At 39.5% G+C, this 27,036-nt stretch overlaps 1 protein-coding gene across 1 annotated transcript in view; it reads right to left on the bottom strand.

Annotated features, from left to right (window-relative positions):
- LARGE1 (LARGE xylosyl- and glucuronyltransferase 1) overlaps positions 1-27,036 on the bottom strand; it is a 288,235-nt gene that overhangs the window by 21,907 nt on the left and 239,292 nt on the right. The window contains exons 9-12 of the mRNA XM_083824334.1: positions 25,381-25,493; positions 24,044-24,169; positions 13,865-14,020; positions 1,102-1,265 (exon numbers count right to left, since the gene is read on the bottom strand). Coding sequence (XP_083680460.1) covers positions 1,102-1,265; positions 13,865-14,020; positions 24,044-24,169; positions 25,381-25,493 — 559 coding nt within the window. The remainder of the gene's footprint in view (positions 1-1,101; positions 1,266-13,864; positions 14,021-24,043; positions 24,170-25,380; positions 25,494-27,036) is intronic.

The following is a 27,036-nucleotide window of genomic DNA, read 5'->3' as shown; positions in this document are numbered from 1 at the left end:
CTGCCGAAACAAAACAGCCCTCATCTGTTCACTTTTATTTTTAAAACAGGCTGCAAATGTTTTGTTAATCTGAATTCCTCTGACCCTCATGGAATATTGCTGACCTTCTACTGGTGTAGCAGTGGTGGTATTCACAGGTCATGTAGCATTCTGCATGTGCTCCGCCAAATACAGTATGAGTTGCTTGCTTATACACAAGGAGTTCTGTCCCATTTTATCACCCACTCTGATAGTAGCAGCTACAAAGTTTGGAACAGATTTGAACTGAGAAGCCTGAGGAAAAAGGAAACTGACAATTCAAAGTGTCACAGAGCTGGCTGATATGGACTGCACTGACAGAGCTTCTGAAACGTGACAATGGCGGGAATCGGAAAGGCACAGGTGGAGCTTATCATGAAATGGACTTTTTTCCCAAATGAAATACCAGTTAAATTCCACTTTACATTGGAACTGAAAGTTGGAAAGAGTTAAACCACAGATATTATCCCGAAAATCAACATTTGTATAAAAATGAAGGGACTCCTATCAAAAGGAGATATTTTGTTTCCCACTAGCACACTATAACTAAAAATATTTTATTTTAAACTGCCAAATTTGAAATTAAAATGTTTAGTTTTGATTCTCATTATAAGAAAATCAAGCCACTAACTGAAATTTTCTGCAAGGGAAATACCAATGAAAGCAAAACTAACATTGTCTGAAGATGAAATACTGTGAAAAACCTTTTGATCAGCTAACACTGCTTGCTTAAGTCCATCACCAACATCTCCTGTTTTTCCTAAGTTGCTGTGAAACTCCAAAAAATAATAATGCCTGACAACTCTGACAAGTAACAACCCATGCAGTTCCAGTATTTAGCCTCACATGAACTCCACCTATACTCCTGCTTTTACTGCAAACTGAAGTCTGGATGCATGTGTGATGTCTACATGTGCTACTCCTAATTTAAGCAAGGTCTTACAGCATGATATCTAAGTTTCTGTGAAAGCCATTTTTCTTTCTCCCTAAAGCATTACATAGATGGATATCTTGAAACGCTCTGAGACTGTCAAAAAATTTTCATTGTCTCACATTTCCAGATGAACAAGAGATTTTGCCTACCTGTCCATTGAAAGTTGAGCCACCAGTGTTACATCAGTGTTGTCTGAAGCGGGTTCATATTCGTAATGTAGAAAATACAAATGAGTGCGATGGACGGTGAAACGTTCTCGACGAAATTCATAGCATAAGTCATCCTCGTCTAGCTCAGACAGCTGTTTCTGGAGCTGAAAGGAAAGAGTGGACATAAAGATAAGTCCTTTATTATTCCTCTTGCAAGTCAGAGTAAGGAGATTGGGAACTTGCAGCATGAAGCAATGGGGAGTGGAACTGAAACAAACATAGCAGGAGTTTCCCAAGTCTCACTCCTTCAAGTCACTGGACAAGAGATTAGAAGAAAGCACTCCTAAGCAAACAGATGAGGCAGATAGATCATTATATTATGATCTATGTATTGTATATACAATACATATTATGGTCTTACAACATCCAGAGTAGCAATGAAACAGTGAACAATCACATTTAATAATTGCCAAATTTCAGAGCTAATGCTCCAATGAGATGCATAAGACCATTCTTTATTAGAAGCAGTATTTTAAACTACTTGTAGACATACAGCTCCAGCAGAGGAGACTCAGCAGTAGGTTATGCTTGTACCCTGGACTGAACAATTCCCATTCTGCTGCCTCTGTTGGAGAACAGTAACTGCTGCTAGGGGCATGGACAGACAGCTGGAAAAGTAACAGCTTAAACTGAACATTAGTCAGTGTCTTGAGACTTATGTATCTGCACCAGTATAATTTTGAAATAAAAATAATCTTTCAACTGCGGAAGAGCCAGATTTAAGCCTATATTTTTAACAGGATTTGTACTTCTGGATATTTGGTTTGAGAAATCAAAAGGATGCCAGATTAGCAGAGAACAGGTATTTCTTGGCTTCCCTGAAAACCAAGCCACTTCAAAGTCAAAACAGGCAAAAGAAAGCAATCCAATCCTCAGTCATTTATTCCTGTAGTTTTAACAGAATAAAAGTTTGGCTCTAGGCAAAGGAGGAAGAGAAAAACTGACCAAACATCTATACAGCTGACCAATTCCATCACTGAACTATATTATTTAAGGACAAACATCTGGCTAGAATTCTTAAAATGCATTCATTTTAAAGGAAAAATCAGTCATCCCTGCTGTAAAATATTCCACAAAATGTAATGATGATGAAAATTATACATGTTGTTGACACATCAAATATAGTTCTGTTTGTGTTGCTCTAAAATGTAGGTTATTAGTAAAGGTATAATTTTTCACACTACATTTCTTAAAAAATATCCTATAAGAAGGACAGGATTACCTGTTTATCAGTAAAGAATAAATTAAGACAAATATTCATGTTATATATATACAAGTTTTGATAAAATCACCGTGAACTTCAAATTGTTTCATGAAATAAACATTATGAATTATAGACATTCATTTAGATTCAAAAATCTCTTCTGTTCTGTTCAGAATGATTTAAAGTAATAGTTTACAACAGTATCATTAAGAAAAACATTGGAAAATGTAGGCGTTTCTTGTTCTAACACCGTGTTAAGAACAAGAGCTGTTGTTCTTAGAACTATAAGCATAATGGCTGCCATCAACAATAATGCTTAGAGCTGAATGTTTTTCTGTGACAGCTGATGGAATAATTCCTGGTATTCTCCTGTATATCACTCTTTAATCTTCTTTTGAATAATGGAAACACCTCCTTTGATTTCAATGAGTTTTGGATCAGGATCTCATTCTTCCTTGCTATTGCTCTGCACAGGTCTTAAAATGTCCCTCAGAAGAGACTGCTTTTAGAAAGATGAGAGCCTGAATCTTGACAAATCTTTACTCAGGCAAAACTTCTATTGAAATCAAGATCTCTTTTGGTGGAATAGAAATTGGGAGTTGTTTTACATATTGTTGGAGTTTCATTCATTCTGCTTTACAAATCTGCTTTACAAAATGATTCAGCGGAGCCTGTACTTTATTTTCCAAAGCACATTCAAACAATATTTGAATTAAACCCAATATTTACAACAATGACTATAAAGAATATTGTATCTTTTTGTTTCTCCTTTGAAAAGAGATACTAGTGTGCCCTTATCAAAATTATCAAGGAGCTTTAAATGTAAATGGTTAAGATAATAGCAAAGCACATTTCAGGGATACCTTCCCATCCTGCTGTATGTACAAATGACAAGGCTAGAAGTTTATAATTGTACAGCAGCTATTAATCAGGCAGTCACTGAATGATTATCAGAATATATTCAGGTTGCAAGCTATGAGGATATAAATACTTAATTATAAGTTACAAAATAACATTTTGGGATCAATTATGGCTTTGCATACTACAGAGCCCTGGGTGGGGGAAGAGGAGGGAGAAACAGCTTCTTAGAGGCTCCAGTATTTTGGCTGTGAAAGTCACCAAGCCACAAAGTTTCCCGTGGAGGTGATGGAGAGCACAAGCACCAGACGGCACCTTCTGCTATGGGGAAAGGGTAACCTGCTCTTTCCATTGCATTTCTTAGGGTCAGGATTTTGCCAATGCTTTGCGGGAACACTTGTACAATCCTTGCTTGCTCATACCATGAGCCTAAACTGCTGGACAGCCTTAGGAGACCTTCTCTGCAGCCTGTGCAAACACAGCTTGCATAAGGCATGCTCCTTCAGACACAACAATCAGTACAGGACAGGCTATGATTTGGCCCCTAGTACTGTTACTGTGCACGTGGCAAGCAGTCTGCATTAAGGATGGGCTTATCCTGCAGCAATGGGGAGGCAACAGGCATTTGAAAGAAATACAGCATGTGATTATCCATGTGAAAACTCCCTTCCTGCTGGAAGCAATGCTGGACATGCTAGGATTTGGTCCAGCAAAACATGTGAGCTCACAAGGTATCTCACTGAAGCCAATCATGTGACATGCACAAATCAGGACCAACGTTGTGGGTGCTGCACAGGATTACGCATTGGGAAGCAAAAAGCCAGTCCATGCAACTGCCAGCTGAGGACTGCATGGACTGGGAAAGTCAGCTGCACCCTAAAACATTCAGGCTAGCCACTTTTTTCTTTTATTCAATCTAGTTCAAGGATGATTTTGTTGTGGGTTTTGTTATTTTTGAGTAAAATTGTTACAGATATCACAGCATAATGAAATAATGCTGCCAATTTCTGAAGTTGGATAAATAAACAAATACCTCCCCCTTTCTTTCCTCCAGCGACCTAAAAATCAGATCTTTGGAAACAGCCAGCTTGTTATTTGAACATTTCTCTTTCCTGATGCCTGACAACAATAGGAAGTGGGGAAAATACTGTAAAGTGAAATACCATAACCTACTTACTTTCTAAACAATCTCATTTAGTTACAGGACTATGAAATCCAGAATACTGGTAACTTCCCCCAAATATCTTACAACTTCTATATAGAATGTTTAAAATAAATTAATATGGACAGATATTAAAGACTTGAGCACCATATGTGCATTTCTTATTTATTACTCTTACAAATGATTGCACAGCATAAAATGAGTTACAGCAGAAAAAAATCCCTTTCTTTTGGAGATATAGAAGAAAAAAAATCCCTTCTTTTGGGCATGTCATCTTTTTGCACTTGTAAAAACGCATTGACATCACAGTTTCATCATTCTTTTAGGCAGTATTGCTGTTTCATTGCCCTCTGACATAAATTTATTGGAGGCAAGAGTAGGAAAGGAAAATTCCCAACCCATTTTTGCCTTGTTGTCTCTCCAAGACTGGGTTTATTTAACGGCAAACAGCAACACAGCTGAAACTGAACCTGATGTTTGCAGGCAAATTAATGAAAGAAGAGAGGTTGGAGAAGTGGGGCCAAAGAAGCCTCTACATTTCTTTCTTTGAAGAAATGGCCCATCTTTGTAATATGTCAGAGCTCAACAAAAAACAGTGTCTTTGGTTTCTACTTTGTGTTTCTTAAAATACACTAAGGGCATAAGATGGGGTGGATGAAAAAAGAAAATATGTTTTCAGGAATAAAAAAAACTTTCATGCCATACCTTTAATAATTAAAACCAAAACAGACTCTCCTCAAAAAAAAAAAACAGCATCTCTTTTAAGCAAAGCCCAAAACTCTTGTTTGCTATGCATGCCCCTCATAAATGGAAGTGAGGCTTAAAGAAAATATGAGGTAAAATGTCTGGGTCTTCCACAAACCCTATATTGGACTACATTCAGAATCTATTTTTACTTCAATTTTGTATCTGTAAAGTGGGAATGTAAGCATTTCCTTTCTTATGGAAAGATTTTGGATATATCTGGCTCACTTGTTTTACCAATGCTTCATTAGTTTAAGAGTATTTTCTCCTCCTTCAATTTCTCTCTCAACACATTCATATACCCCCAGTATCACACATGTATAAAGGCTGCTTCCTTTTACTGTGAAGAGACACACACAATCTATAAATACATATGGCATAAAGTCATATGCCATTTTTACACACATATTTAAAATGAAGTGTTAATGATGCGCAACATTCAAAAGACAAGTAATTGTCTAAGACAGTCACATATATAGCCTTAAACTTATCTCTTTATGAGTTACCTCATTATTTTCCAGTTACATGATCACAAAAATTTTTTCTAATGATATAATCTTATCTGCAGCATGTATTTTGTGTGGAACCATTATTTATGGATAAAGAACTTACAGCTTGGTTTAAGGTTTGCTCCCACATTATACCTTTATGAAAAGATGAGCTTCTAATGGGGATCTGACAGATCTATACAAACAGAGGCTTACTTAAACACAGTGCACCATCAAAATGAGGATCTTAATGTCAGCTGGATTTGATAAAAAGATGGCATCCCCTTTAAGAACCCCTCCATAATACTTACAACAAAATGCCTATTATAGCTAACACTTTTCATCCTTAGAGTGACAGCATGCATTTCACAAAAGCAAGTCTCTGCTTATCATGAGATTCACTCTTTCTACAAGACTTTCAAGGCTAAGGCTACTTGCCACTGAGCATGTGGGAAATTTCACCTCGAGGAAACATTCTCGCAGTTGAAAAGTGATGTGCTTTTCAGAGTGTGCACAGTAGATGTTCTCTTAGGAAATAGTGTAGTGGGAACCAGTGAGTGCTTTCATTAGCATCACGATGTTACTTGTTTCTGAAATAAAAATGGTAGCGCGCACAGAGTACCATGACATGCATGAGACCAAAGCAAAGAGACAGACATATCCGAAAGTACATGCTAAGTTTCTTCTTGGGATGACCAGCTGTGGCAGGCAATCAGACCACTCACTTCTCAGGTGGCCTGTGAGGCTAGGCTGGACAGACAAGCACGGGCAGGCCAGAAGCTATTTAACTCTACCATGAATCCTCATCATTTACCAGGTCTACTTGTCCGACTAATACATTTGTGGTGTTTTCTATCCATGTGATAGACAGCAGACCCATATGATACATGGCACATAGCATGTACCTTTCACTGACGAACTGGTTAGTCATAACCTGATTTAGCTCCTAAATCTCCCTTCTTAAGGCTGTTCCCAGCAGAAGCAGATCAGCGATCAGCTTCCTTTGTTTGAACTGCTGTGTCACAGAAACAATTTTCTTCCCACCAAAATCTAGAGGATTCCACCATAAATGAGACCAACCTAAAATCCAGGATCAGAAATACTTTCTTTGATATTAGTGATATTTAAGAAAAACCCCAACAAAAATGTTTTTTGCCTAGAGGGCTATTTAGACCTTGGGGAAGGGGATAAATCCCTTCGGTATATGGGCATCTCTCTCTCCTCAAGTGTTTAAGGTAAAGTGAGACGACACAAGGCTTAAGTAACTCACTAAATATCATGCTAACACAACAGGAACAGAGCTGCTCAGATGAAAAGTTTTAACTTTCAGATCATCTTTCCTTCTCCCAGGTGTGTGCAGTTAAGATTCATAGCACAAAACCAGCTCAGCTTAGCCACCGAGACAGATGAAAAATAACACCAGCCCAGGATGAAACTACAATCTGGCTATAAAATGCAGCAGTTTTATTTCCTCCTGAGTAGCTGCCCCAGTTCCCACCAGTAGGCAATTGTGTTACAGCGTTTAGCACTTTTAAAGTTAAAAATTAAATTAACTGCTGCCTTTAGGATGGCATAAACAAAACAGATGATGTAAGGAGGAAAAAGCATTTACTGAGTCTTGTTTGGAATGACCTACATAACGTAATTCTTGCTTCTCCAGTGATTAGTAATAAAAACCAGGCTAATCCCATGTCAATTAAATCCTTATTCCTCCCATGCCATAAAATTTTGTACATTTGCTATGGGTCAAACTGAGCCATCTGTGAAACAAAGCGGTGCTTGGGACAACGAGAAGGATAGTGTCTGAAAAAGCCTACTTAACAAGAAGAATTTTGTTGTAGTATATGAATAAATGGACAATATTCTTGTGAAATTGAAATAATGGCTTATCTTTACTGTGAATAATCAACACAATTAAGCACCCAAGTTCTTGGCATGCATACCATCATAGACATTTCTGTACAGATGAAGTACAACTCCTCTTGATCTCAGCTGCAGCTGTGAGACCTTGGTACTTCTCTGCATTTCCTTCCCAGGTTCCTGACACACTTTCTTGGCAGAGCTTATTTCCAGCCCACCCTCGTACCACAGTGCTTTGACAGGTTGGTCTCCCTGCTTTTGTTTCCCCGGATTGTTCCTTCTTGTGTAGCAAGTTTTATGGTCAAAATTTGCTGAGTGAGACCCTGCCCATTCTCTAGCTCAACGAGGCCTTGTAACATCAAGTAGTCTGCCAACAGTCTGTTCCTACAGGCACCCAGCAGTCCTTTCCTCTTCCTGCCCCAAACACTCTCTCTCTCCAGAACCTCTGTCGAGGCTTCTTTTCCTTTTCAGCCTTTGACCTGGCTTTTATCCCCTGGCTTTTTTGATGGGGCTTTTTGCCCCATTCCTGGAGGTGTTCAAAGCCAGGTTAGATGAGGCCCTGAGCAACCTGATCTAGTGGGTGGCATCCCTGTCTATGGCATGGGAGTTGGAACTAGATGATCTTTGAGGTCCCTTCCAACAAAGGCCATTCTATGATATTATCCCTTTCATATGTGAACGGGGATTTTTTCTCCTCCATATTGTCTGGACAGCAGTGAGGGAAACGTATCTCTCTTAGAACAGAAACCAAGCAGGTTCCTGCTCCTAGCTCTCCTGTCCAGTCAGACAGAAAGGCCCAGAGTATTCAGGAGAAACAGTCACAGAAAATGCCCATTTTGTCCTGGTCCCCTGCCTGCAGCGTGCTCAATTCTTTGGTGGCACTGGCAAATATACAGTCTGATCAGACGTATCCATGCACACTCCAAAGGAGTCTCCAGAGATCTGAGCCTCCTCAAAGTCAAACAAAGCACTGCTGAAGATGTGTAAATTATAGTGCGATTTTTCAGCCCTATAATTTGCATAAATTTTCACCAGCCTGGCAAAAGACACATTCCTGGCCCCAAAGTCACTCTTGCTAAATGTCAGCTCCTTCTCTGAGGTAAGGAGTATATCCATGAAGAAGTCATCAGAGCTTGCAGTGTGGGCAATCCCCCCCAAGCTTTTTCCCATGCTTCCCTTAAAAAAAAAAAAAATCAAATCGGAGAGAAGAAAAAAGGAGGCATAGAAGCATGGCAAAAAGAAACATAATTCACAGTTCCCCCATCTAGCAGTACTGTAAGCAGCTGAAAGCAATCTAATCGGAAGTTTCAGGCAACTAAAAGGATGTTCTACCAGCTCAGCATTTAATAATAATAACAGTAACAGTTTTAATAATAGAAACTACACAGCTGGGGAAGTCAGGATTTCCCGTCAAAACTGCCATAAACCATCTGTTATTACTAGAGAAAGACTATGTCATGACAAAATAGTACTTTTAAATCTCAGTCCTACTGATGATGCAGTATTCTGAAATCCTGCAGGAGCAAAGGGTACTCACAGCATCAGTCTGATTCTTGTTACCGACTTGGAAGCTCCCTTTGCAATCCACTTTTAGATATTCAGAAATCGCTAAATTTGAGAATAGAATTTATGCTATGTGGCACATCAATTTCCTGCCCTTCTGGTGGATACTACCAGGTGGAATGCATAGCCGTTTGCTAATACTAAAAATCTCTGGTTTTGTACAGAAAAAATAAATTAGTAAAAAGACATTTAGGAAGTAAATATACACCTAAGCAAGTATTTTCCCAGGAAAACCAGATCTTTTTACGTTGCTTCTTTGTGTTGATGAATGGGAAAAGAAAAAAAATGGTGGAAATCTGGGGAGAATTTTTCTTTCTTTTTTTTTTTTCTTTTTCTGAAAAGTCTTCTCTAAGGGGAATCTGCTCTCTTCTTCCAAAATTGAGTGAAGTCAGTGATAAAGCTCCCACTGATCTTGCTCTGGGCTTTGGATCAGGACACAGCCTTCACTAATAGGGGACACCCCATTCAACCTTCAGATTTAATGCTTTGGCAGAAGCACCTGGTGAGAAGCTGTCTGCAGGAAACGAGTTTTATGAGAATGCTAAAAGGTTGAGTGTGTGCCCCTGTGTGCTAAAATCAGACTTAAAGTATCTATCTCATAGTGCAACTACAGACCTGTAGACAGAAGATCCTGTTTAAGTATTTTAGATGCTGCAGTAGGTCCTTTAGAATGAAATGCTGTACATAACAATTAAAAGACAATAGAAAACATTTAAATTGGAGGGTTTCCCTAAAATCTTCTATCAAAATCTTGTATCAAAATAAAAAAGGAATGAGAAAGGGAAATAGCATGGAACAGTAGGATGGAGCGACTGAGGACTGGCTTCAAAGGCTGCTTGATTCAATGATGGTGTTTACAGGAGGATATGGTTCATATTCTGAATTTCACGTTTGTATTTCCCATCCAGACTCTGCACAAAAGGCAAAGGGGTGATTGTAATACCACTTTGCAGAGAAGAGCCAGCTCTGTGTAATCTCATTTTAGTACATCCTGAATGAAGGGGACTTACAGTACTGCTCTGTGGCAAGGAGCATGTGCCAGGCCCCCATCTACAGTCTGTCTCTGTAACAGTGTCTTTCAGCTTCAGTATTTCAATGGAAGGATGAAACATGTATGTACACATAGACATACACATAACCACTTTTACATTAACAGAAAAATTACCTCAGCACCTCCCAATTTTTCAGTCTGCATTTCTTTGCCTCCAGTATTTGAGTTTGAAAGCCCTATCTGTTCTGTTCATTCCTATTTGTAACTTTTTGGAACCTATTAACAGTGCAGTTTGGTACAGCTGAAGATCAGCAACTGCCTAGATCAGCACTATGCGGTATAGGATCCCCAGACTGCCTTTATTTAGACCTCTTGAAATTCAGTCTGTGGTATTATACTTCCTTAGCAAACATTAAAAAAAAGAAAATAAAAGAAAATATTAATCTATCTGCATATATACAGACATATATATATGTAAGCATACACACATGCACATACATACACAGAGAAAGAGTGACAGATTAATGTAACATCTGATTATGTTTTAAACTAATGCCCCTTTATATCTCTCTGGCACTGTAAAGAGTCCTTAAAAAAAGAAAACGTGTAATTTACATTCATTTTAAGGACATCTCAATACTGATGAGAAGCATAAAGGGCCTTAGAGCAACAGAACCAGCCCAATGGTACCCATTGCCACACTTCTTTTTACATTTCACAGATATTTGCATTACAAATGAAATTCCTTAATTACAGGTTGCATTCCAAATAAAGCATCATTACAAATATTAAACTGCAGAGTTGCAATGGCTGGCATATTGGAAAAAGACCTTAAGGGTAAATTCTGCCACAGACAGATTATGAGTGACAGCCCCATAACAAGCCACTGCTTCTTCCACAACAGGGCTCGGAGGATTTAGTGCTTAGTAATTTTCTCTGATTATAAAACAAGTGGAGCTATTCCAGCATTTTGTCCACTGGTCTACAGCGCAGAGAAGCGTAGTCAGCTGAAGGAGGATCTTTTACATATATACAATGCCTAGCACAATAAAACCCAATTGTGTTTTGGGGCTGCTAGTCTCAATTCAGAGAAGAACAGAAAAATAACAGCTATAGCATAAATCAAATAGCAATTCCTACCTTATACATACTTGACCTTGCAAAAATTGTAGCCTTTTATGTACTATATATGCTTAGGAATCCTAATGGAAATGTATGGGTGCCTTGGCTGACTAAAGGTCCATCTAGCCCAGCATCCCATCTCCAGCTGCGAGATGGCAGCCTAGAGAGTAGTACAAAAGCAGTGCAAGTGTACGATGATGTTTCCTCAGAACGGTTTCCTAGTCCTGAACTTGGGTTTAAGAACTTCCTGCACCAAAGCACAACAGCTCCTGACTGATTTTCTTTCCACGAAGAGGCACTTTTTGAACATGTATGTATTTTTAGCAACATTACGTCCTGTTCAAAGCTTTGTTACATCTTGGGTGAAATGTCTTCCTTTGTTTTGAACCTGCTACTTGCTATTTTCTCTTCATGCCCCCTAGTTCTTGTTCTGGGAGGGATGACAAACAGTGGCTCCCTGCTCACCTTACAAGATGCTCTGCTTCTGAAGATTATCCTGCAACAGATCATTGGAATGTACTGTATTTTAATAGGACACCTGTGACACTGCGTGTGCTACAGCAGAGAGAGCGACAGAGAGAGAAAGAGAGAAAGAGAGGTTTTCTTAATAATCCTATTCTTAAGGCCTCATAACATCAAAGCTGAAACTAGCTTTTTGTATTCTACAATAAAAAGGACATAGTCAATTTTCCAGCAGAGCTCTTACATGAAGGGTAACTAATTAATAACAATGTCTTCTCCTAAGTAAGCTATCTTAAGCTATCCAAAGTTAAGATTTTTTCTATATCAAGTTGTTTTGATAGAAGGCTGTTAACTTTTTGGTTTCTGTTGGCAAGCTAAGACTCATGTATTTTTGTATGTCTAGCTCTTTCTTTTGCAGTATCTTTTTTTTTTTTTTAATTTATAAATGAAAGAATGCATTACGTTTCCTTTTCAGACACAAGCCATACCATACACCATATTGCGTTCTACTTGTCTTGAATAAGAAACAGGCTTGAAGAGTTAGTCATTTCCAGTGTCTGTCAACCAGATACAAGTTCAGTAAAATGAGCCATTTTAACTTTCACAACTGCCATTTTCAGCAGCAAGGACTTGCATTCAGTGTGCACAGCTCCCCAACAACTTGTCATCTGGAATAAATCTGTTTATTAAGGACTTACAGAGCTCTGGAAAATATAGCAACAAGTCTGTGGCTGCATTCCTGCTCTTCAAACCCACACAACTGCAAATTCAGAATAATTTTAAAGTGCATTCTTAAAGCATGATAAAGAAGATGTGTTTTGTTTTGTCTTTTTTTTCTTTCAACATCTCTCTTCCCTCTTCTCTTCCTATCCCCTACTCCATCTATCGTACTGATGTCTCTGACCATCTGCCTCTTAGTGCTCTTTTATCACATTCAGTTCACTTGATTCTCTAAAAGCCCCTCACTCTTGCAGAGGATTTTTTTTCTCCATGTGCTTTTGCTCTTGGTGTGCACTCTCTCTCTTTCTTTTGTCTCTGCTCCAGTCTCCTCGAGTTAATGTTTAACTACATTTTTTCATCGTTTCCCCACCTCTTTCAGAAGACAGTGGTAAGGTTGAGTGAGTATCTGGGAAGCCATGCCTTGGGCTAGAATATATCTATCCAATATCTGAGTGCTGAAGTCAGAAAATTGGGGATGGCATCTCCTGTGGTCATTTCATCCACAGACTAAATGGAAACACTACAAGCCTCAATGATGTTATTGATTATCTTTTAACTGCTAATGTGTATATGATACTGGCATTGCTTTATTGATTTTTATATAGAGAATTTTGTATATTTTAGATAATTATGTATTTTTTTTTCTTGAAGATAACATAAAAGGTTACAGCTTCCTTTGTATTTCCTTTCAGACTATGTAGCCAAAATTGATACTTGGTCTAGAAATCTCCAGAGACCACATTATACACAAGGAATTTGTACACATCTGTGAGTAAGTGTTTCAATTAACAGTTTTTTACATTGGAACTATATGTACTAAGGCACACACACATAAGAACATCTGTATGTAAACATCCTTGATTTCAACCATTTTCAAAGGATTTACTTCATCTGAAAGGTTCTGATTGCAAATTTTATGCAGATACACATAACTGCTGCTGTGCTTTGTTAGAGGCAGGGCAGAAAAAAACTGCAGTCTCACAGCCCGTGCGTACTATGAAGTATTAACTCATTCTACAGTTTGCATTATGGCAAAAACTCATAGATTTAATCCAGCAGTCTTGATATTTTCATTTTCTCTTCATTATTTGTGCATTAGTATCTACTAGCCAAAGTCAACATCATCTTACGCTGAATAAACAGACAGCAAGAAACAATCATTTCCCCTGGAAAGTTTTAGGTCTAAGGGCGAGATTTGCAGAATTGCCTAATGGAATTAAGAGCCCGAATCCTCATTTTCAATTTGCGATCTTACCTTTGTTGGGGATTTTTAAAAAGCAAGGCAGCCAAAAAAAACACAAACCAAAAACAAAAGAGGGGAAAGGCAGGATTAGTACGTCAGTTTTACAGGCAAGGATCTGAGGCACAAAGAGATTAAACGATTTGCACAGCATCACTCTTGGAATCTGAGCACTGACCTCAATTCTCCTGAGTCCCTACCCGCACCGCCAATTCTCCAAGTTTTCACGTAGCCTGTGCCTTGTATGAAACACCCTTTAAAATCTTCAAGCCCTAAACATACCACTTACGTTTTCACTGTTAATGTCTGCCTCACTGGGGCAGCCAAAGAGTTCCCGTCTCAGCAAGTTCCCATCATATTCTAGGAATGTCAGGTAGAGGTTGCGAAAAAACTCCACGTGCTTGTTTTTCACTCTCAGCTTCTTTGGTGAGTTCCAGTGAATCACCTCAGAGGGAAAAAAGAGAAAACACGTCCTGCTGTTAGAACACAGATTTGCTTTATCCCCCATTTTTGTGTGTGTTTAGTTTACTGCCCTCTTAAAACCAAAAAAACCAACCCCAGAACTACACCGACTTCCTTCTGTCTTTTTATCTGGACAGCTTCATCATGTCTTTCACAAGTGACTGCATACTGTACAGATGATGCTCTTTTAAACCTGTCCATAGCATAACTTGTACATATGAGTTGGGGTGCTGCTCAAGTTTGTGATGCAGCACCTCCTAAATGCTGCCACTGGTCTAATGACAGACCCTACAGTTATAGGCTCTTTTGAAGAGGGTGGCATTATGAGGGATTCAGGGATGTTAACATTAAGCATTAATCTCAGATTTCCATATGACTGATTGATTCACTGTTTCAGGCCAGGCAGACTCTTCTCTTGCTAGACACTACGGAGAAAAAGCCTCAAATGAATTCCTGTATCTATGTACACCCTTCAAAAAGGACTGAATTTAATCTGACCTCCCTTTTCTCCACTGCTTCATTTAAACAAGACTGATCTCAGTTGCATTATACAACATAGTGGTGCAGCACAATGCTTCACCCCTTGAATTCCTATTTCTAGCAGGTATTTAGCCTCTACTAATGGGAGATGACTCTCACACTGGCCTAGATTTAACTCTAATGCTGACATAAAGGGCCTGATTCTCATTTACATCCAGGTGACTTTGCACTGCTCCCTGGCAGTGTGAACGAGAATGGGGCCCTAAGGAAAAACTATCAAGGAGCCAAAAGTGGCTTGCAGGAATGATTTCATTTTATAGAGGCTATATTTTAGGCATAAGAAAAACAAAACAAAACAACCAACAACCAAGTGCTTTGTATTCAGTTTTATTCCTGTGACTTCTAAAGAAATTAAAAAAAAAAAAAAGTCTCCCTTGGGAACATTTCCAAGTGAGGAGTTCTGGAGGTTCTCTGAATGCATTAAGTGAATTGCGTGAAGGCACCGAGTCACTCACACACAGAGCCACGGAGCTGCAATGCCAGCTGCCGAGCTGGTGGGGTGGTAAGCTTTGCTCTGCACATTGCATCTGTGGCAGGGAGCGGACAGAAGCAGCCCTGAGCAGATGAGCCCAGTCCCCTCTGTGTCAGCAGCACAGCTCCGCAGGAACAGGGAGCCCTCTTAAATCACCCTCTCTGCTTCTGAATGAGTAAGCCACAGGAGGAAAGAACAGGACATCGCCTGAACTCTTCCAGTACTAACTTCAGCAAACAAGACAGCCTCTCCACTGAGTATACTCCCCCCCACCCCCACCCCCCAAAAGAAAAAAAAAAAAAAAGGGAAGGGAAGGGAAGGGAAGGGAAGGGAAGGGAAGGGAAGGGAAGGGAAGGGAAGGGAAGGGAAGGGAAGGGAAGGGAAGGGAAGGGAAGGGGAAAGAAAGGAAAAAGTAAAGAAAGGAAAAAGTAAAGAAAGGAAAAAGGGAAAGGGAAAAGGGAAAGGGAAAGGGAAAGAAAAGAAGATAAAAGTAAAAAGGGAAGAGAAAAGAGAAGAGAAGAGAAGAAGAGAAGAGAAGAGAAGAGAAGAGAAGAGAAGAGAAGAGAAGAGAAGAGAAGAGAAGAGAAGAGAAGAGAAGAGAAGAGAAGAGAAGAGAAGAGAAGAGAAGAGAAGAGAAGAGAAACTTACTAGGATGCCAAAAAGCCATAAATACAAGTTACAGAAAAGCAAGTATAGAGAAGTGAGATCATTTCAGAAATAGGCAAATAACTTTTTCCAATTACAGGAACATCTTAAATCAAGTTCATGATGCATCTACACATTATAAATTTTGGAAATCATTTGTACAAAAATATTTGCTATATTTTTCCCACATAATGCTACATTCTTTGCTGCTTTTACATTTGTTCACATATTCAAAAGTGTACCTTAGCTGTGAAATATGTTGCTGCAATATTTGCAGAAAATACAAAACAACACGGAAACAAAAGAGGCATTAGCCAAAATTGCTAGGACACGGCATATACTCAAGGTGACAGATCTTCTCCATTGAAAAGTGCATCTCCAAGACTTATGTTCTTTGAAAAGAACTTGACGTATTTACCCATTTAATTTAAATGCAGCAAAGGCATAGAATCATATAATCATTAAGGTTAGAAAAGACCTTAATGACCATCTGGTCCAACCATCCCCCTACCATCAATGTCACCCACTAAACCAAGTCCCTAAGCACCAGGTCCAAAATGTATGCAAAAAGATCTCAGTGACTGAATCCTACCTCAGGGAAACAAGCTAGCATAATAGGAGAACAGGACTGAAGGTACTTAGAGGGCTGCTACGCAGTTTTACAGGGTGCTAGCAAGCACTTTTTCAAGCAGGCATAGAAGGGAAATTGTCAGTCTGCTGGTAACTTGTGCTTCTTTAAGAGTGGATCAAAGAACACTGAAAACATGGGAAATGGAACAAAAGTGCTTTTTTTTTTTAACACTGAAAAAATGCAGTGTATTTTCCCTATTGCACCTATGATTCATGAGTGTTCTTTTGGGTGTCTTCATGAGCATCCTGTGTCCCCGTTGAGCCCTCTGACCCCTCACACTAGGGACTGCGATCACAGAAGAGGCTGACGATGATAAACTCAACAACTGTTACAGGACAGGCTCCCCAGCATTGCAGGCATTTCCCATCAGTGCACACACACTGTCACATCGCAGCCAAGTAGCGATGTTGATGCCTCTACCAAATTGTGTGGGGGACGATGTCAAAGACAGACAACTGCAGTTGTCAGCTCAGAGGCTGTTCACTGCTCTGCTTCCAAATCTGTTGCGTGTACAAAGTCTGGGAAGTGTCAGGGGCCTAGCTGGTGGTTCAGATCTGATCAGATTTGAAAAGTGTCAGGATGCTGTATGTGTACAGATGTCAAGGGAGCCTGAAGTGAACTGAAGAAAGCTGAATGCAGCTGATGACTGCCCAGAAAAGCTGATTTTTTAATCAAGGAAGACAGTACACGTCAGTGCAGCTAGAGAACATAACGGAACTATGCAACCATCTGGATGACCTGAGGTAGGGAAACCAAAAAACAGGTTTAGTGAAAGAGCAGGCTGCTATTCAAATGTAACCTTATTTCAGAAATATTATGTCATACATGAAAGCACAAAAAAAGAATATTAGGTTTCAAAAGGCAACAAGATTCTTAACCATTGATATATAATACCACATCCAAAGACTACGTTTTATATTTTTTATTTTATTTTATTTCTGTTAGACCACAAATTCACCTTGAGTTCTGACTGTAGCTGTCAGATTTGGTTTCCTGCCACACCACAAGTTGTACAGGCCAAGACATCCTTGGATGGGCTGTCACAGGCCTCAGTGACATGATGAAGACAGCAGCCTGCATAGGTAAAGCTAAGGCCATTACATTAGAAACTTTACTGTGGGCAACAATAAATTGATTGGGAAAAAAGAAAAATCAGTTGGAAAGAGACTACAGGGAAACCAGAAGAAAAAAAATCAAACTCAGAATCCGCTTTTTGCAGACTGAGCTACATTAAAAAGAGAAAGAGCATCTAGGAACTAAAAATCTCATTACTACAATATCCCCTTTCTAAGACTGAATAGCACTGTAATACTGCATTTATTTCTGCTTCTATTTTCCCTCTTAGTTTCTTAGCTATTCCAAAGCTCTGTCGGCTTACAGAGGAAATTGCACTTGGAACATATGAAATACCAGTGACATTATCTGGGTGGACACTTCGAGAACAGTGCTAGCCTCCAGGCTGTCCCATGGATCCTTCCCATTCCTGATCAAGGCCTCCCGAGAACTAAGAAAAATGCACTCTTTAATCCTAATTCAGCTATTTAAGTACTGAAAGATCAGAACATAAAATTCCACGTCTATTTAACACTTGGTTAGTCATCATTAAGCAACTTGGCACTATCTACATTTCTGTTCGTACCATTCTACTTAATCAGCAACCCTCACCTCTCACTGATTACACTCAGCCAGCCTCCCGGAATACTTCCATATATTTGTGACCTAGTGAAACACACCGTATTGAATTGGTAGTTCCCATTTATTCACCAGATTCTGACTCACAGCACTCAAGTGATGACACAGTTGGTGTTTCATAGATTGACAATGGGTTCTGAGCTGGAAGGTAACAGGACGTTATATGCAGGCAGGGAGTAGAAGGGGGCTCTAAGGTCAGTTACCTGCATAGAAATATACTGAAAACAGAAGTCCCAGCAAACCTCTTTAGTGTCCAGCCACATTGTCCTCTTTGGAGACATTAAGTATTTCAAATACAATGTTCAAACCACTAAACTACCTAACACAACATTATTTCTATAAGTGCTCTTATCCATTTTTCCCTCAAAGCATCTGCTCTCTCCAAACAAAATATTTGGCCAAATGTTTCCTTAACCACAATCCCTTCCATTTTTTACCCAAAGATAGATCTTGATAATCTGCTTCAGCCCTTAGGAAATCAGAGAATATAGGATATTCTTTTCTGTCCTTTCCTGTGGTTCTCTACCTATCTTCCAGGCTGAAGGGGCAAAAGTAAGAATAAATTAAGCCTAAATTTAAGCCTGAAGAGGTTTATTTTTTCAAAGTGCTGAACAAATATTAATTAAGCCCACAAGCACATTGCTATTTTAGGTAAATAAGTAAAAGTGATATTCTGTAGATGGGTAGCTTTCTTGCTTAAAAACTAGGTTCCTTATTTAGGCAACCAGACATTTCTCGTTGAATTCAACACCACTAAAATGTTCAGCAACTCTGCGTAGAACAGCCCCTTATATGCCACTGTAATACCATCTCAATAGGTATTTTTTCAGGCACATGTCATTGAAAAGTTTAAACGTGTGCAAAGTCACACTGCAAACAAGCACTACCTGTGTAATTGATGTCTGGATTAGAGATGTCTGGAAACCTTATTCTTAAATTGTCTTTTTCTCAGAAATGAATAGTTTATTAAAAAACAAACCAAAACCTCAACAACATAATTTTCTCAGAAAGGGTCAAATGCTTCACAAAAATGTCATCAGGGATGTTTCAGAGCTCCAGAGTGATATTTGTAAAGTATAGTAGTAGGATTCAGTAGTAGGATTCAGCCAGCAGCCCAGAGATACAGGCACTGCTTTCAGAGGTGGGATTCAAATCCCTGTTCTGCCTCATTTGGTTTCCATGGTCCCAGGGATTACTTTACCGCTCCCAGGTTACTGCCTATACTGGCTGACAATCTTTGTCCCTATCTAGTATCTGTATATCTAGTTCACAAAGTTCTCAGTCTGCCCTCAAAAGGGTTTGCAGCTCTCCCTCCAGCTCCTGTACCAATGCTTAACAAGAGGCCTCCTGCCTGAAGCAACACCCTTAAAACACCTCTACAATATCATCGCGCTCCCTTTTTGGCACAGCAGAATCACCTTACTGACTGTGGTGTTCATTCATGGGAGCGATATGTTTACCCCTCTTGGACCTTTGCTCCTCTCAATGTAGCTCTTCCTTGGTTGGCATTAAAAGATGCAAGGCAGCAGAATGCCAGAGCTGCTGCAGATCAGTGCTGAGGTGCTTGGACAGCATGGGGTGGCTCAGGGACTGGAACAGAGAGAGGTGCAGTAGGTCACGTTTGAGGCAGACCTGAAATGATGTACTTGGGTTATAAACAAGAATCTGTATAAAGTTTTGTTGGCAATCCTACAAAGTTGCTCTAGTGTGGAAGACATTCCCAGTGAAGGCAGAGTGGATCACATAAAACAATTTCAGAAAGGGGAATTTAAGAGGTCAATTATATATCTACCTGCTAATTTGCTATCAGCTGTGTTCAAAGCCAGCTTCAAAAACAATCACAACAGGACATAAACCACTTACCTATTGGGGGGTGGTGGTGTAAATTCTAATAATTTGATATATTTTCATTGAAAAAATCCAGCATCCAATTTTTTGTGACTGTGAATTACCCCATTCTGTGTGTGTAAATAGCATCTGTACCCTTGACAGCCAGACTTCTCTTGATGACTGACTCATAAAATGAGGTCATGATTCATTGTCAGAGGCATCACAATTCATTACCTTCATAGGATTTTTCTTGCCATTTGGTTTGTGCCAAATCACATTAATTGAGATTTCCTTACAGACAGAACAAACTATTAACCAAAAAGGAAAGCAAACACAGGAGCCAACCCAGAAAAAGTAATACATAAATGAATCTCAGTTGCAGATAGATCACTGCTGTGCCACTAGTGCACATGCTCGTCCACTGGCATTGTGGGCGCTGTGGACTACGTGAATGAGCTGAGATAAATAAGATAGGAGAGACAGTGGATGCCTACAAACAATGTACTTCCATATCTTTTTGCCAGTCTTCAACAGCAATTCTAGAGTGTTTCTCAAAGGTGTAACAAATGCCATGCAAAAAGAAACACCTCTGGTCTTTAGAGGCTGCAGTTGGCTTACTCGGCAACAAGAATTAAAGGGCATCTGCTTCCTCTTAACCCGCTCTTGTTTTCTGTTTAAATTATTCATTTCTAGTCATTCTTGACTGATTCAAAGCATCTTTTAAAAAGGTGCCCTTGGGGTGAGGAAAGGAAAATTTTTGTATATGTAATTTTTTTATTGAAGTTGTAGTTCCATATGTCACAGATAGCAGAGCAAAACCAACAAACATCAGCCTAGCTGTGTACAGTATGTCCTTTAGCACTATACAGTATGACAAAGGAGGTAAGTAAAGCTTTAGAAAAAAGAAAAAATATTGAAGTGGTCTTATTTTGATGTTGGGTTAGATGGATTTAAAATTAGTCCCCACTAACAATGCAAGACTTGATTAGCTATATTTCTGTTCTTCTTATGCTTCCTCTGAAAGATCCCCATATGTAAGTCTTCCCAGATTTGTGTATGCTGCCTAGCTGCTGCAAGAGTTCAGCAGTAGTCAAACATCTGACCTTCTCTAACACAATTAAAAGAAAATCAATAAAATTGATACAGATGCAGCTTAATGAGGAGTATAAGGAGAGAAAAAAATGATTAGAATCCTCTTCAGGTACTATGAAACATTCAAGTGCTCCATAGGCCTCCAAAAAGCATGCTAGCCAGACTCTTATTGCATGGATGTGAACAAAGCAGAAGAAAAGTGTGTGTGTATATATATATATATATATACACACACACACTTGAACAGGAGCCAGACCTGGGGGTCTAAGTTTATTTAACACAATGCTGTGTGTAGAAGACAAATCCTCAAATCCCATGGACTTTGAGACCAGATCGAATTAAATCAGTGCCTTTTTAGTCTGACATGTGGCATACGGTCTGATCTGACTGAGGAACACTTGACTTGGTCAGTTTCGCCTTGGAATTTAAATCTCTCCCTGCATTTCCTTCATTCTTATCCTATCCTTCTTAATCCTCCAGTACAAACTTCACAATCTGTCTTTCTCTCCCTCTTCCCCTGGAGGTTTCTCCTACCTTGTTTTTTATTCCAGTCTTACCATGAAATACAGGATGTGCCAAATATGTTGTGTCATATCATTTATATTAAATGCCATGGAAACCGACTATGGTGATTTTAAGAGCATATTTTCTAATTTGGTCTAATGACATTTGTTGCTTATTTGAGAAGACCACATACCAAACCAGCCCAGTTTTTTTTTTTTGGAACTAGAAATATGCTAATTCTCATAATGCAAATTCAACTTGAAAGTTCTTCATACAACAAAAAAATGTATAACCGAACTGAACAGTACTGACTGAGGACCACTTCATTAACTGCTGAGTATGGGCAGAGCTTCACTGAAATCAGGGGGGCTTACGTGCACTAAATAAGGCTCTGCCTCTCTTTCAAAGCAAAGAATTTCAGCTCCAATTCAGCACAGTACTTAGGGAATATGCCTAATTTTAGCAGCGTAAGTCCAGTTCAGATGAAGAAATTGCTTGTGTGTCTGCACCTTTTTCTGAGTTAAGTAACTCAGGCCAGTGGAAGATATTTTGCATCTTAGACTTCATTGCCTATGCTGTAATGGAACTGTTGAAGTGATACAATATACAGTAAATAAACAACCAAGCCTAACTTATAGTTATAAACAATTATCTTAATAATGAAGAAAGGATTCAATTTACTTTTAAGACACTTGTATTAAATGCTAACATACAGGTCTTACATATGAGCTAGATGTCCCACAGCTGATGGGAGTTAGTCAGTACAATCACTGGAGTCCAAAGAATGATTTGCCTGATCAGTCATCAGGTGGGTACTCTGAGGTGAGCTGAACCACTCTCTAAAAACACTGATGGGTAGCACAATTCAATTGACTCAATACAGATCAGTATCTTTTGCTGATGCAAATATATGTGTCTTAACCTGGCGCTGAATCCCACCCTGACTGTCTCAGCTGATTATATGATTTAATGTAAGACCCTAATTCACGGAATACTGTGGTATCTCCCAGATATTTTTCTAAATTTCATCTTTCAGAAAACATTTTCCCTGCTACCACATCTCTCTTTTGTTTCAGGCTATTGCTGTCAGACACCTGGCATTTTCTTCCATACAAGATTCTGAACATGAGCACAGAACTAGAATTTCAACCAGCACCTTGTGACAAGGCAAAAGACCATCACGCTTTAAGTCCCTATGTGGATGCTGACCTACAAACATCTGTCCTAAAACATTTATTGATCAATATACTGATCAGTATACTGACCTAATTTAAAAAGTTGTCTTCTGTGGACCATGCTTTAATAGTTGGTTGCAAATATTTTATCTATGAAAGTCAAGCAATACTGGCCATTTTTGCAGGTCAGTTACCCCATATGGTATATCTTCTGTCTTTTGGAAAGTCCACGTTTTAGAATCAGTATGTCCAGGGAGACTGCTTTTCTGTGTTCATCTAGTATCTGAAGTTCATACTGAACACTTCTGCCATTACTCCACAAATTGTTAAAATGGAAAATTTGGTTAGATATAAGGAAGTATTGTACACCATAAGGATGCTGAAACTCTGAAACGGGGGGCCAGGGAGGTTGTGGATCTCAGTCTTTGGAGATATTTGAAACTCAACTGCACAAGGCCCTGAGCAACCTCATCTAAATTGGTCCTGATTTGAGAGGGGGTTGGATAGTGTCCAGAGGTCCCTTGCAAATTATTCTATGGTTCCATGATTTTTTTAAAGACCTAATTTTCTAGAACTCTCTCAAAACAAAAATGAAGTATATGAACTTTAAGTGAATTTTGAAATGAATCGCCAGAAGTTATTTAATATTTACTACACTCTGATTGTTGAATAGTCTGCCCTAATGGCATCTACTGATGTTTAGCCAGCCCGTCTTATTCTGCATCTAGTAGAAGCTTAATCAGCTTCAAATCTGAATTCTATGCTTGCTACATTGGAGTCTTACCTTTCAAAATGACCACAGCACACTTGATGTTAATTCACCCATATCGGTTCAAATCCATCCTTCTTTTATATTCTACTTGACAATAGTGAAAAATGTGCTATTAAATTGATACTATAGCTTCATTTTATTAAATTAATAGGTTTCTACTCAGCACGTCCTGCAAAAATGAATGGTGGTGTGCCTGGGTGAAGTGCATGCATTTACATTTTGGCTAATGTATTTCTAGCTAGGGTCCACCTAACCCTCTTTATGAAATTCACTCCATTAAACAATGTTGACTAAAGAATTTCAAACTTGCCCAGTACAAAAGAAGATTTTGAGTTCTTTGGCTAAGAAGAGTTAAGAATTGGAACAGCTGTAGGAACTATGGCTCAGAAGTAATGGGTGACAGCATAGACAAGTCATGGAACACAAGAAGGGGATGCATTTGTCTAACACCTTGTCAAACCCTAAAGCAGCATTCACCTTTCACTTTTCTAGCAGTCAAAATGCACAAAGCTGAAGTCACATTTACTGCCATTGCTTGGGTGTCCTTATAAGCTCTATCTGCTTGTTTCCCCTTCTATCTAAGGGGCTTCATCATTCTGTCAGAGTGGTGCCCTGCATTCTCTGTGCTGAAGGATACTACCCATAAAACATACCTTCAGGTCTGACACATCTCTGTAGCACTGCTCAGAACGAGTGTGATCAGACAGCTGAACATTCCAGAAACATGGAAGCTGGTAGACAAGGAAGGGATTTTGCTTGATGACTGCATTGAAGATATCCTAGCAGACAGAAAGAGAGAAACAGTTGGGTATGTTGTTTCTACAGTGGGGTGATGTCAGCCCCTCTGAACTGACTGTCCTTCTCCCCCTCAAGGCAGAAATGCAAACAGTTATGCAAGCTGAACTCTGTAAACTCTGCTTCACAATTCTGTTTCCAGGAAAGCTTATCAATCTAAGGAGCGATGGGTAGATCTGAACTAGAGGAACAGGCTCTCTCACGACACAAAGAGCTAATGGTCTCCAGCAAAGTTTTCAAATACAAGTACCTTGTACAGCAGCTGGGAGACATGGTTTCTCTTCTAGTCACCAGGGAGAGTAATATGCCGAAAATGTCAAAATGACTGCTGTTAGTAAGTAGTGCATCACTTCTCAATAAAGGGCATGAAATGGAAGTAACAGGAATCATTTTCATGAACTTCAGTAGCTTTGGATCAGCCTGCAAGGATACTCTACATATGTGTACATCTCTATGTGTACAGTAAGCACCATGCCTACTTAGTGGCGACTGATCATGAGCCAGATGTAGCTCAGGAGCAGTAGAAATATCTAAATATGATGCTGCATTGAGTTAATACACTCAAGCTGTTGAGCATGACTTATTGGTTCAGGTCCAGTAAGTACTACATTAATAGGGCTTCTGGATTTAAAATGGAGAGTTGGCAGGAATCACAGAGAGTAATTAAGCATTTCTGTGCATAGGCACACTACTTCTTTTCTCAGCCTCAGTTTCTCATCTGTGGCTGGGAGACAGCAGCACTTTTGTCTTCACGGGGGTGTTGTGGCCAGGCATACATTAAAGACTCATGGAACTTATCTGCCAGAAACAGTAAAGAAACATCTAGAGACTTTTATAACCACAATCTGCTTAGACAAAACAGTAGGAAAAGATATAGTATGTCTGGACTTCAAATGTCTGGAGGGTTTTATATTAAAGAAAGAGGAAAAGAAAGTTAAAGCTTGAAAATGCCAGTTGTCCATCTTATGAATCATTGGTGCATAGGAGGTAAAAATGTCAGTGTAGTAAGAGAAACCTTATGAGTAGATCTCTATTCCTCTCTTCCACACTTTCCCTGGCACAACGATTCAACAAATGGTGACTGCAGGCACAACATTTTTCTCTCCTTTTCCCATACCTCATCCCCTTTCCCCTTCTTACTATCAACAATCCAAGGAGTAGCAGTTATGCTATCACCCTGCAGTATCCTACTCACCTGGTCAGCCAGTGAAGTGGACAGCATGCTCATTAACTCCCGCTCGGCTGTGAGTCTCCACATCTGCTCCCATTTCATCTTCCGTAACTTATCGAGAAGCAGCAAGATAACCCCTGAAGGAAAACACAGTGCAGAGAACAAGAGAGGATGTGATACCATCCTCCAGTCAAGGCCCTTCCCATTTATGTGCTGACTCATGGCAGTTGAAGCAAGGACATAAGCAGGGATCTACAGACTACAGGCCTTACCCTATGCTAACGCAGGACTAAAAACCCTCTGGGTTTCACTACACCACTAAGAAAAAAGTTTTCATGAATCCTTGAGGCTACAGAGAAGAAATGGTATACAGGCAAATGCTAGGTCATGCAGACTCTTGCAAGATGGGTAAAGTAGCCAAAGTGAAATGAAACTGGAAGGAAGAGGACTGAGAGAAGGATGTCGTATTTCTAGCAGTCTTAATTGCTAAAACCTGATTACATTATGACATAATTAGCATCGGGATTGTTCCTCACAAAATGAACCTGTATAGGTGATTCATATGATGGAAATTAACTTCATGCTGGCTTTATCATTCCAAAAAGAATTAGACAACATCCCACAAGTAAGAAAGAAGGAATCTCCTATCAGTCAGAAGTGATCCTCCTCACTCCTTATTCCGAGAAGCTACAGGTTTGAAGAGGGTATTCTGTTGGGTCACTGTCTTCCAGGGAAAAGGTAGAGACAATTCTGATCTATCCAGTATGAGCTCATTTCTGCCACCTTCACACTGACCAGAGACCTGCTAAATTTACACTGACCAGAGATCTGCTTCTTGCAAAATCCCACTGTGTAAATGAATTTCTGCCTGGCCTGAAACCAAGGTTATGGTGAGACAAGCAGAATTTTGTGACTCATAGACAACTTTTTACTCAGTGCGTGTGGGGTGAAACCTGACCCTTAATACTTTTTGCATAGGATGCAATACATACTGCGAAGGATGAAGCCACAGCCCTTACTCCCCCTAGTAAGTTGTTAGCCACCTGACATCTGATTGGAATCCCTGAAACTTTTCTGAATAGCAGATTATCATGGTAAACAGTGCCTGTTAAATGTTAGTCTTTGAGAGTGCTTGTCATTAAGGCAGCAAGTGTTCACAGAGCAGGATCCTCAGATTGGAAAGTTACACCTGAAGGGGGAAAATGGATAGCTCAACATGCATTCGAGCTAGCTCAGCTGGCTTTTGTTTGGACAGAATCCCTTGTGTGGAAGAAGGGAAAATAGCAGAAGCAATGAAGCTGGACTGAAGCATTGGCAAAACCTTTCCTGCAAGGTCATAAAAAATTTTACTTGAAAAATTAATTCAGAAAGACTTAGATAAAAGCACTGTCATGGGGAATGAACACGAGCTGAAGGACCACAAAGAAAGAGTAATGATAAACAGCAGCCTAGCAGGTTGACAGCAAGCACCTAGTAGGAGCGATTATAGGTTTCTGCTGTTCCCCATCTTCGTTAGTGGAAAGGAGAGTGAACGGAATAGATTCACAGATTCACAGATTTTTCTAGGTTGGAAGAGACCTCAAGATCATCGAGTCCAACCTCCGACCTAACACTAAGTACTCCACTAAACCATATCCCCAAGCTCTACATCTAAACGTCTTTTAAAGACCTCCAGGGATG

This window comes from Anser anser (genome assembly GCF_964211835.1).
Source record: "Anser anser genome assembly, chromosome: 1".
Lineage (NCBI taxonomy): Eukaryota > Metazoa > Chordata > Aves > Anseriformes > Anatidae > Anser > Anser anser.
Note: the sequence above shows the minus strand (reverse complement) of the source record. Positions and strands in the feature narration are given on the sequence as shown.